The 12,265-nt window shown below is 38.2% G+C and overlaps 1 protein-coding gene across 13 annotated transcripts in view; it reads right to left on the bottom strand.

The window, feature by feature from the left end:
* Window positions 1–2,044: 2,044 nt before the first annotated feature.
* RCBTB1 (RCC1 and BTB domain containing protein 1) overlaps window positions 2,045–12,265 on the bottom strand; it is a 50,456-nt gene continuing 40,235 nt past the window's right edge. For all 13 annotated transcript variants that reach the window (XM_060079990.1, XM_060079996.1, XM_060080002.1 and 10 more), the window contains 3 exons: window positions 10,907–11,058; window positions 9,992–10,122; window positions 2,045–4,296 (listed from right to left, as the gene is read on the bottom strand). In XM_060079990.1, coding sequence (XP_059935973.1) covers window positions 4,156–4,296; window positions 9,992–10,122; window positions 10,907–11,058 — 424 coding nt within the window. In that variant the 3' untranslated portion in view covers window positions 2,045–4,155. The remainder of the gene's footprint in view (window positions 4,297–9,991; window positions 10,123–10,906; window positions 11,059–12,265) is intronic.

Here is a 12,265-nt window from a genome sequence, read left to right as displayed (position 1 = left end):
GGAAATTCTGACATTTGCAGCAACATGGATGGACCTGGACAGTATTATACTTAGTGAAATAAGTCAGAGAGAGAAAGACAAATACTGTATGTTATCACTTATATATGGAATTTAAAAATAAAACTAACTATTGAGTATAACAAAACAGAAACAGGCTCACAGATACAGAGAACAAACTAGTGGTTACAAGTGGGGTATGGGAAGGGGGGAGGGGCAAGGCGGGGGTAGGGAATTAAGAGGTACAAATTACTATGTATAAAATAAACTATAAGGATATACTGTACTGCACAGGGAATACAGCCAATATTTTATAATAACTATAAATGGGTATAATCTATAAAAATTTTGAATCACTATGTTGTATTATCTAAAACTAAGATAGGGGCTTCCCTGGTGGCGCAGTGGTTGAGAGTCCGCCTGCCGATGCAGGGGACACGGGTTCGTGCCCCGGTCTGGGAGGATCCCACATGCCGCGGAGCGGCTGGGCCCGTGAGCCATGGCCACTGAGCCTGCGCGTCCGGAGCCTGTGCTCCGCAACGGAGAGGCCACAATGGTGAGAGGCCCGTGTACTGCAAAAAAAACAACAACAACAACAAATAAAACTAAGATAATATTGTAAATCGACTATACCTCAATTAAAAGAAAAAAAAAAAAAAACAAGTCTTCATCCCAGACCCACTGAATAAAGATTTCCCCTGGTCTAGATGATGCTGTAACTTCAGCTTCCCTCCCTGATGTTACATCCTATAGCAAAGCTTATCTGAGTAACAGTTCTGATGCCATGATGTTTATTTCTTAAAAAAAACCCTCTGTCCACCACTTTACTTTCAAATTTCACCATTCATGGTGGTAACTCAGCACAAGGGAGCAACATGTATTTGTCATCAAGTGGCAAATATCGGGCAAATTAAAACAGACCTGGATTTTTACTTTAGCAGTGTCACTGCTGAAAAAAATTATTTAATATGAGACTAATTCTGCCTACTTTATGGTACAAAATGTGGGCACTAAAAAAGAAAACGCATGTGAAGCACAGGGCACAAAATGCCTGGCATTGTGCGAAATAAATGTTCTCATCCACACCACACACAGAAACACATGCCCTCCCCTTGCCAACATTTCCGCCTGAGAGGCCCTGGTTTATTTTCCCATTCTAAACAAACAAACTTGCTTATGGTAAAGTTCTGGAAGGCTCATTATTCCCCACCTCTAAGCCTTTGCTTGGGCCACTTACCGTTGTTTTGGAAATGAGTTAAAAGGACATTTGTGTTGCCCCCTATGCTGCACAAACATGACCTTCAGAACAGTTGCTTCTCATACTAACCCTATTGGGTTTCCTCTCAATGACTTACGAAAAGCTGTTTATAAATGTTATTATGTTGTTAATTCCTAAACCTCTCTCCTCTCTCCCAATAATTTTTACATTCCTTGAGAAGAGGGACTACGTCTCTCCCTTCATTTATAAGTCCCGAAAAGGATCCACATACGTTTTTCTACTGTGACAGTTCAATTGTAGTATCTTTCAGCAGGAATAAAACCAAAGCATATCTTCTGGGGTGGGGAGGGTAGTTGAGAAACAGCATGTTTATGGTGGTACCTGTTTTTAGTCTGATACCCAAGAATCACAGTACTGGTTTTTTTTAAACTGGCAAAATACACATTACCATGTTAACCATGCTTAAGTGTACAGTTCAGTGGCGTTAAGTCCATTCACATTGTTGTGTATCATCCACGCACAGAAGTCTTTCCATCTTGCAAAACTGAAACTCTGTACCTATTAAACAATAACCCCTCATACCCTTTCTCCCAGCCCCTGCCAACCACCATTCTACTTTCTATGAATCTGACTACTCCAGGGACCTCATGTAAATGGAATCATACAGTACTTGTCCTTTTGTGACTGGCTTATTTCACTTAGCATAATGTCCTCAAGGTTCATCCAAGCTGCAGCATGTGTCAGAATTTCCTTCCCTTTTAAGGCTGCATATTATTGATTTTTGAGAGGGAAAAAATAACTCTACATGCTATTTTAACAGATTGCTTTATTTATTAATATGTCACTCTAAACATCACATAAATACAACCTATATAACTAGCGTATCAAACCTTGTTCCAGTAGGAAGTTCAAGAGTACACTTTAGCGCTATTTGAAGAAATACCAATACTTTGGCTTTCATTATTATATCAGATGAAAAAAAACAATTCAAAGAATAGTTTTCATCACCTGCTATGATTAACAACAAAACCAAGTAGAAAAATAAGAGAGCATATTTAAAAAAAAAACAACACAAGATACTCAAGTACTTTCTGAGAGACTTTTTTCTGTTCTCTTCACTGAAAATATACTCATACAAATTACTCAGTAATCTAATATGAGAAGTGGTTCGTCATCTATTGGGAACTCAGTAAATATTTGCTTAGTGAATGAACTATCTATGGAAATGGATCTAGGTTAATTTGTGCTTTTTCAAAGTTTTTTTTTCAAGTAAGAGCAATAGTAAACTTACTGAAGTTCTTGTTTTGTCCAGATCATAAGCCTATAGACAGTGATTGTTAGAAACACTACCCATCATAGCTAATAATCAAATTAATGTACATTTATCAACCTAGTAAGAAAATTCTATTATGTTGCAGAACTAATTCTAACCTAATAACTCACTGGGCTTCGATCACTTGCAACATGGTCAAGAAAAGGGGGCTGGGACTTCCAGGTTTGTGTTTATTTCACCTATCAATGAATTTCCATCTTTGGGCCCTCACCCACCAACATACACTTAGAAACATTGTTAAAAACAGTAGCTGCAGCATCTCTTCACCCTCTTGTTAATTGGGGTCTGAAAATGGATTCGGTCTCTAAATTCAGATGGAGGACCTTCCAAACATGAAACAGTTCACTAAAGGAGCTCCCACAAATGGAAATGAGTCCGTGGGCCAGAGAGCAGAATAAAGCTTTGTTCTTGAAGCAAGCTCAACGGGCACACAGGATAAAACTCAGAGTTGAACACTCTTACTTCCCAAAGTCACATTTCATAACCAGACCAAAAATCGCCCTCATAATTTAGATCCCTTTTCAAAGTTACCTAACACAATTAAAAGGAAAGGAAAATCAAATGTGAAAGCTGGTGACATTTCAAATAAGCAAAATGCGTGACAGCATTTGGCATAGATAAAAATCAATAAAAACAAATTCTATTAAGTCCTGTAAGAAACTTGGTTTTAAGAACCACTGATTTGAGTCAGACGTAGCAGATCTGATGATTCAGCAACCACAATTCAGGAAGGCAAGAGTACACTGAATATGTCACTATTTTCCTCTTATATGATTAGCATTTACAGGAGAAAAGGTGGGGGGATTTCAATTTGGGTTCTCAAATTTAACCTTAATAAAAACGCTGTTAGTAGGGGAGACTCTGAGTTATAAAATATCCGCTTTCACCCAAACGAAGTTTCTTTCATTATCAAGTTTTCACAGATAGTTCTACGTTACTACTCTTTATGTACTTAAGTCTTAAGAGAAACCCTGACTAACCTAGAAATCCATCTTCACATAATTATCATTTCAATAGGCTTATATTAAATTGAATATTATTTTGAAATTTAAAAAGTCATCAATAATGCAAACACACAAACAAAAACCTCAGACAATCTTAACTATTCCTTCACAGTGAGGCTACTGAACTAACAACTAATGCAGCCCTTCAACAAGCCCCCAAGTCAGCATCTGTCATTCCCAGCGGGGCCTCTACATCTCTCACAGTTGGCACCCTATCCCAACCCCTGGCGTCAAAAGGGTTGTTGATATGCAAGCCAGGAGACGTGCCGCAAAGCCCCCTTTCCAACTTCAGGAGTTCCTCTAATCAAAACCAAACCAAACAAAAAACAAACAACCAGCTAGACTTTCACCCTTTTACAATGTCCCAGCCAAACGTTAAGGTCACATTTAAAATATACACATCTGGAAATAAGGGTTGTTTAAAATGGGTTCAGGAAAAGCCGTACACCCTTCCTGTATCCTTACACAGAGAACTGTACCTCCATGTGAGCAAAACAACCTGATGGGCTCTTTTACCTGCAGAATTACATCACCCATAGAGCACAAACGACACACCATCACCAGCCCCAGAGCACTCACACAAAACCCAGCAGTCTTGGGCTTCAGTTCTTAAAGGCTCCACATTTACTGGCTTTAGCAATGAATTCCTTTAGCAGAGGGCCATCCATTTGCCAAAATGCTGCAGTCTGTGTAACTTCTGTCAAATGATTGATGCAAAACTTAAAGCAGAATTCTTCTAAATCCTGGACACACACAACAAAAATAAAAACAAGAAGAGGCCTTTTTAAATTAACTTTGAATTACTTCTCTCCAGCTCCCTCACCCTCCCCCAGAAGAGATTTGAGGCCAGAAACCTCAAACTAGGCAAACAAGTGACCACAGGTACATGTCAGAAAAATACAAACTATTTACTCACCACACAGTAAAAGCAATGGTTCCCCTACTCAAGTCTGACTCTTCAAAACACACACACACACACACACACACACACACACACACACACACACACACACACACACACACACACACACAGTGGTGGGGTGATTTCCTCATGGTTATCACATAGTCTAGTCACTCAAAGACATGGTTTTAAAAAGCTGAAAGCAACTTTTGTCCATATCATATGTTTTACCACATTCAAGAAGTCAGAGAAAAGAATTAAGATGTGGGTCATTTGGTCCAAGGAAGAGAAGACTTTAAGAAACAGAAAAGTGATGAAGAGAAATGGTCAACCTAAAGTGACACATTAAAAATAAAACTTCCAAAGACCTTAAATTCACTTTCATGCTCTCCTATATAAAAATGCCTTCATTTTTAAAGCCACAAAGAATAATGTACTACAACTTCCACCATGCTAATTTCTCGGATAGTCAATCCACAAAAGAATAGTCACAGAGACTTGACTTTTCAGTTAGACAAATGGAAGTTACCAACTACCAACGTTCAGAGGGAGAGTAACATACACAAGTGGCAAACCAGAACAATTTAAAAATCTATTTCTGGGCTTCCCTGGTGGCGCAGTGGTTAAGAATCCGCCTGTCAATGCAGGGGACACGGGTTCAAGCCCTGGTCCGGGAAGATCCCACATGCCGCGTAGCAACTAAGCCCGTGCACCACAACTACTGAGCCCGCGTGCCTAGAGGCCACGAGCCACAACTACTGAGCCCGTGTGCCACAACTACTGAAGCCTGTGCGCCTAGAGCCCATGCTCCACAATAACAGAAGCCACCACAATGAGAAGCCTGCGCACCACAACGAAGAGTAGCCCCTGCTCACTGCAACTAGAGAAAGCCCGCACACACAACGAAGACCCAACACAGCCAAAAATAAATAAATAAAATAAAATTTTTAAAAAAGATCTATTTTTACCTATGCTAAGACATGCTTTCATCTCCAGCAAAACTCTACTATATTGTTGTTTGTCCCTTCAAGCATTGGAACAGGGGCTTCCCTGGTGGCGCAGTGGTTAAGAATCTGCCTGCCAATGCAGGGGACACAGGTTCGAGCCCTGGTCTGGGAGGATCCCACATGCCGCGGAGCAACTAAGCCCGTGAGCCACACTATATTACCTTGAGTATATACTTTAAGAACTTTTTTATATAGTACAGGTATACAAATGGTGCTTCTAATTACAAATCAGTTCATATACCTATGAAAATAGTTTTATCAACTGCCTTCCCTTCCCCTCCAATTAGTTTGGAAAGATTTCTCAGTACAGTTGAGACTTGAAAAACACAGGGGTTAATCCAAGTATAATTAATAGTTGGCCCTCCACAATCACAGGTTCAACCAACCGTGGATCGTGTAGTACTGTAGTATTTACTATTAAAAAATATCGACATATAAGTGGATCTGTGCAATTCAAACCTGTGTTGATCAAGGGTCAACTGTATTCAACAAATGTTTAACAGTTTCAAGAATACTGAAAATAATCTAAGTCTGGGTTGTTTAAATAACTAATTACACCTTGGATAAGGCAGAACTTGGGAAAAGGAAGCACTGAACACACCTGAAGAGAGAAACTGGAATTTGCACATTCATTTGCCTGAACCAGAGAGTGGCACAGCCAAGCACATTCACTTCGCAACCTGAGCCAGTGTGCTATTGATGTTGACATGTGGATTAGATAAACACCCTTCTGATAATTCTTAAATACTATAAAAACCTACATGATCTGTTCACCTCATGCTGCAAACAATCAGATCTTCAATTACCTAGAAGAAAATGCAACTCTTACCCAACTAATAAGTCAACTATAACAGGACTGCTGGGCTTAAAAAAAAAAAAAAATTTCTAAGAAGGATGAGAAGGAGCACTTGACTAGTAGATGAAAAAAGTTCCTAAGAGTCTTCTCAAGGCCATGGAATAAGAAAGTGGGGAAGGGTGTAAAATCAAGGAGTCTAATATGGTATTCTTGGTGTTTTAGAAACCAAAGTCCATGTTTATGACATTCTGTGGTGAAATTATTGTAAAGTGGTTCTGGGGCAAATCAGATATCAGATTTGTTATAATTAGTAAGGAAGATCAAAATAAAATATTGCTATTCTAAATTTATAAATTTGCTCCAAATCTTTAAGCATTTAAATTAAATTATTCTAATCACTATACACACTCTGAAAATAAGTTGTTTTTCCTTTCCACAGATTTTCTTTAGAAACAAAACACAGAGAATTGATGGTCTTAATATCCACATTTTAAAAATGCTAATGCAGCCTTCAACGGAGTTCTTATCCAGCCTTAAAATCTAAAATACATGAGAGGCTAAGACTTCCTGTGGAAGGACACTTGGCCAGGGTGAGACCTCTGTGTCATAGGCCACCCTTGAGACACATTTCAGATGGCAGATACCGAGAACCACACCTAACTGTCCAAACGTGTTGTTAAAATAATTAGATAACAAAACCCAAACACTATAGTCTCGAATTCACTTGATAGTATAGTTGACCCTTGAACAACGCAGGTTTGAATTGCGCGGGTCCACTTACCCAGGATATTTTTCAATAGTACATACTACAGCACTACAGGATCTAAGTTTGGTTGAATCCGCAGATGAGGACGAACCAGGGATATGGAGGGCTGACTATAAGTTATATGTGATTAACCCCTGCATTGTTCAAGGGTCAACTGTATATCAAGTACAAAATATTCCACATCAAAGTAGGTTTTGATTTTGTTTTTTAGAATGTTTTTAAGTGTCTCACTATACTGGAAAAAAATTTTAAAGGTGCCTTCTCTCACTACCCAAAAAGTATTTTACAGTCTACTGATCACATAAAACTTTTAATTTAACCCTTTGAAAAAAGCAATAAATGCTGACCATCTGGCTTTAGCATGAAGTTTTCCAATACTCATATCCCAAATCAATTTTGGAATTAGATTCCTGGCTCATATTTATTGCTTCCCACCAGAAGCAAAATTTTAAGACATAGCTGCTCAGAAAGTAGGATTTTCTGGAAAGTCCTCTACTCTGGTTAAACAAAAAAAAATTCCCCAACTGTTTCATCTAATGTTCAAACAGACACAGAAAACAAAAATCTCCTGAAAAGAAACAGTATAAATAGAAGCATTTCAAAATGTTTATAATGTGATCAGAACTATCACGAGACAATGTTTTATACGCATTTTCTCCCTTGATGTCGATACTTATTCAGGTTTGTACTAGAGGAATATTTAAGTGCTCCTCCAAGTCCTTCTTTACTTTATAAAAACGTGCAGAAAGTTTGACAATGCATTCATAATGCAAGGGTTCCACAACAACTAGCTTACTTTTTAAAATCTCCACAACTACTGAGTCAATACATTTTTGCTCTTTTTATGTATGTCCATTTGCTTCAAAATTCTCTTGTCAAAAGGAGGCATGGAGGAACCACAATAATTTTTATAGCAAAGAGAAGAAACATGAGAGGCAGGTAGTCTCCATCCTCCCAGCATTTCAACCAACAGAGTGAAGGGAAAGTCAAGTAGGGTACCCAAGTTCAATGCCTGAAAACAACGGATTTTGCAGCTAATTTCCAATCTGTCTTAGGAGCAGCTTCCCATCAACTAATAGATGTAGTAAGTGGGTTTTATTTTTATATTCTAGAGACTTCATTTATTTACTTTCTACATTCTACAGTATTAAGGAAATAAAACGTAAAGCTACATTAGTCGATTACATAACTCCCAACACAATCAAAACCATACTACCTAGAAAGAAGGCTTTTTGCCTTCTATTTTCTTATTTTTCTACAGTGAATGTGTAATATTTGCGGGTTTGTGAGTTGTTGTTTGTTTGTTTTTACATTTTTTTAAAAAAGCAGAACTTCATGGTGAGGTGTTTCAAATATTACACATTCATTGGTTCATTTAACTCAACATACATTTCTGAGTGCGAACTATATGCCCGCACCGTGACGGACTCTGGGAAGCACATGCATTTGTCGTCTCAAACAAGGGGCAGCTTTTAATGTATCTATACTTGATATCAGAAAAGTGAAAACTAGTGAAGGAAATGATCAACCAGCCTGGGTAGAAGTGGAATAAGGCATTTTCTATAAACTTTTTGGGGTAGATTTTAGCTGAAAGTGAGAAAGAAATTTCCAGCAACTTGAGCCGAGATATCTGCCTCTGCCCAGGTGGTTCTGACTGGTTTTGGTCAGCAAGATGCTAATCCCAAGAATATGGAACTCATCAGCACTGAGGAGGAGTATGGTGAGACACAGAAGATTCTAAAGTCAATCACCAAATGGACAGAAAAGCCATGGACCAATTTAAAATTACATCATTGGGCAGAAATAAAATCTAAAGAAATAGCATTTCTAATAAAGATGTTCACGATGACAAAGCAAGGGTAGGAAAAAAACTATGTTTCCATTTCCCATTAGACATGATTGACTTTGATCATCATTCCATCTGTTGAAAAGGTCACAGAGAAAATCAGCTATATCTGATCCCCAAATGTGACAAAGATGAAGTCTATCCACCACATCTCCAAGGCCACAGCTGCAGATCTTTGCAGGTGTCTGGTAACTTCCCTGATACCAGGTAATCTGCCTCATCATATGATGACAAAATACCTATAAGAAAGACTAATTGTGCCATTTAGGGTGCACACCTTAGCTAGACATCTGTAACTCCAAAACTCTTGCTCTTTGACTTTTATTCTCCATGAATATGTAAAACCAACCATACCAGCCTTTAGTTCACTAATTATCCTTCATGTATCCTTCACGTGGTACAATCTTCATTCAGTTCAACAAACATTTATCATGTGCCAGGCACAAGGCACACAGATGGATAAGATACAGTTCCTGCTCAGAGGGAGCTTACAATCTGATGATATCATGGCTCTTAACTTAAAGAAAATGTACATAAATGTCTAAAACACAAGACTCCCAAAAGCCCATTCATTCAGAGACTCTCTAGAGATCCATCCATCAATCCAATATAAAAAGCAAACAAACAAAAAGGAGTCCAGAGCAAGCTCTTCACCCATGAATAACTGTGAGTGATAATTAGACGATGATAGAATTTCAGAGCATACACTGCTATAAATCACAGGGCAGCCTTGGTTTACGACAGGGGAGAGCTGGGGAGACAGCAAAGTGGATCTTGAGAAAAATATATTAAGCTGACCTGGAGAAATACTTGAAACTAAAATATGCTGTTTGTTAGTCCCACTAGGTATGGCACTTTATAGTCCAACCTGCAGTATAGCTGCTGGGACTTCGGTTAGCTTCCTATCTTAGGTAAAAATATAAGTAGAGAAACAACCATTTTTGAAACTATGAACAGAGAATAAAGCAAGCCAGATTTCATTTTTTAGGGGTCAGTCAGTTCAATGATTCCCTACATAGAAGTGAAGTTACTCATCATGCTTCTTGTCTCATACAAGAAAGGAGAAACGTGCTCACGGGGTGTTAAGGGCAGTTTGTGTTTCTGCTTATTATCTTATGTTACCTCTGCATCATATCTGACCGCGGCAGAGAACAATGAAAAGGCATTCTCCACAGTGATTCCTCGCTTGATAATGTGCTGACAAAGTTTCTTCAGTCTGTTTTCACAGTAAGATGTCGCCAAATCCAAAAGACCTAAAAGTAAAATGTGGAAAGCTTAATTGAGGTTACAATAATTTCCAATAATTTATAAATATATATATATTTCATTTTGGTGAAGAGTTGTGTAGATAAATCAGCAGAAGCTTCTTAGGGAATAACACTCTGAATTTTATTAAATAAATTCTCTTTTTCAGTCCATCCGTTCCCCACCTCCCAAACTTACCTCTCCTATACTCACTTTATACAATTTCTTCTGTAGTACAAAGGAAGGGGAAAAAACTGAATTTCCCCCCTCATTTTGTTTCCAAAATGATAAGCTAAATCCATTAGCAACTTATACTTCAGTATTAAAAAAGTAAAATAAGACTACAGTCATATATGGTGTCCATAATTATTAACCATATCTGTACAATACTATCTTTAAAAAATTTTTTATTGAAGTACAGTTGATTTACAATCTTGTGTTAATTTCTGCTGTACAGCAAAGTGACTCAGTTATACACAGGTATACATTATTTTTTATATTCTTTTCCATTATGGTTTATCCCAGGATACTGAATATAGTTCCCCGTGCTATACAGTAGGACCTTGTTGTTTAACCATTCTATATGTAATAGTTTGCATCTACTAACCCCAAACTCTGAGTCCATCCCTCTCCCAAATACAGTACTATTTTTTAAAGGCATTTACTTCAAATCTTTCTTAAAAACCATGTAAAAACCAATAAACCTGAAACTTTTTACATTTCAGTACTATAAGAATACAGGGAGTTATATTTTTGACCCTGTGCCCTGGCCAGTCCCAACGTGGCTGGTACCTATAGCATCTTCAGGCGGCAGATCCACTGTATCTGTGTAGAGGTACTGGAGAAAGGCACGGTACACTGCGTAGGAAAACTGGTCTATTTCTATCACCTCCTTCATGTCCTCATTCCAATAAGACTGGAACATGGATCTAAAGTGCTCACACCTAAAACGGAACAGCAAAAGTTACCTAATTAAGTTGATGAAATCAGGGATAAACAAATATTACAGGTATGCTTAACTACTAATATTTGAGTAGTATTGGGTTGGCCAAAAAGTTTGTTCGGGTTTTTCCGTAAGATGTTACGGAAAAACCCAAATGAACTTTTTGGCCAACCAGATACATCATCCCATGACCAAGAACCCAAACATATTCCGCAGGCAAGGGCTTTTACATTCACCTTTTACGTACACTCACTTTCATTTTTTATACTGCTATTAAATAGTAAGAATTATACATGGAGCCTAGAAGTACCTACCACTTCAACAGTACCACTGTTTGCATCTGATAGACCCCATTCAGATCAAGTTTTTCTGCTTGCTTCTTTTTTTAAAAAAATGTTGTATAGAAGGGCATTTTAAACAATGAAGTTAAAAGAAACTCAGAAATGAGTGTTCAAACTTTTGATATATGTTCACGTCATTCAAATGATTCATTTTTTGTGTGTCATGTAATCAGCATATTCTTAAAACTGTTTTAAATGTTAACTGAATTATATTTAAGAGGATTTTTTTCCCATTACCTTACATGACAATTTTCCTTCTTTTCTGACTCATCTTCAAAACAGCCACCACCCCTATTTTGTTCCTTTGCTCTGACCTGATCCCCTCCCTCTCCTCCCAAGCCGGTTACCAATTTATTTATAAAACACATTCACTAGAATAGTCACATATTTCAAGAAAACCTAAATAGGTCTTTTTGTATTGTATTTCATACACAAATCCACCTATATGAGGAACTGATTTCTTTCTATTTGTTTATTTATTATTTTGGCTGCATTGGGTCTTCATTGCTGCACGCGGGCTTTGTCTAGTTGCAGCGAGCGGGGGCTACTCTTTGTTGAGGTGTGCTGGCTTCTCATTGTGGTGGCTTCTCGTTTCAGAGCACGGGCTCTAGGTGCGTGGGCTTCAGTAGCTGTGGCACGCGGGCTCAGCAGCTGTGGGTCACAAGCTCTAGAGCACAGGCTCAGTAGTTGTAGTGCATGGGCTTAGTTGCTCTGCAGCATGTGGGATCTTCCCAGACCAGGTATCGAACCCGTGTCCCCTGCATTAGCAGGCAGATTCTTAACTACTGTGCCACTAGGGAAGTCCCTATGAGGAACTGATTTCTGAATATTCAGTTTTCAAGTATAACATACTTTATAATTTTTTTA

Source organism: Mesoplodon densirostris, chromosome 17 (assembly GCF_025265405.1).
Source record: "Mesoplodon densirostris isolate mMesDen1 chromosome 17, mMesDen1 primary haplotype, whole genome shotgun sequence".
In the NCBI taxonomy this organism is placed as follows: Eukaryota; Metazoa; Chordata; class Mammalia; order Artiodactyla; family Ziphiidae; genus Mesoplodon; species Mesoplodon densirostris.
The sequence above is the reverse complement of the archived record's forward strand: the minus strand, read 5'-3'. Positions and strand labels throughout refer to the sequence as shown.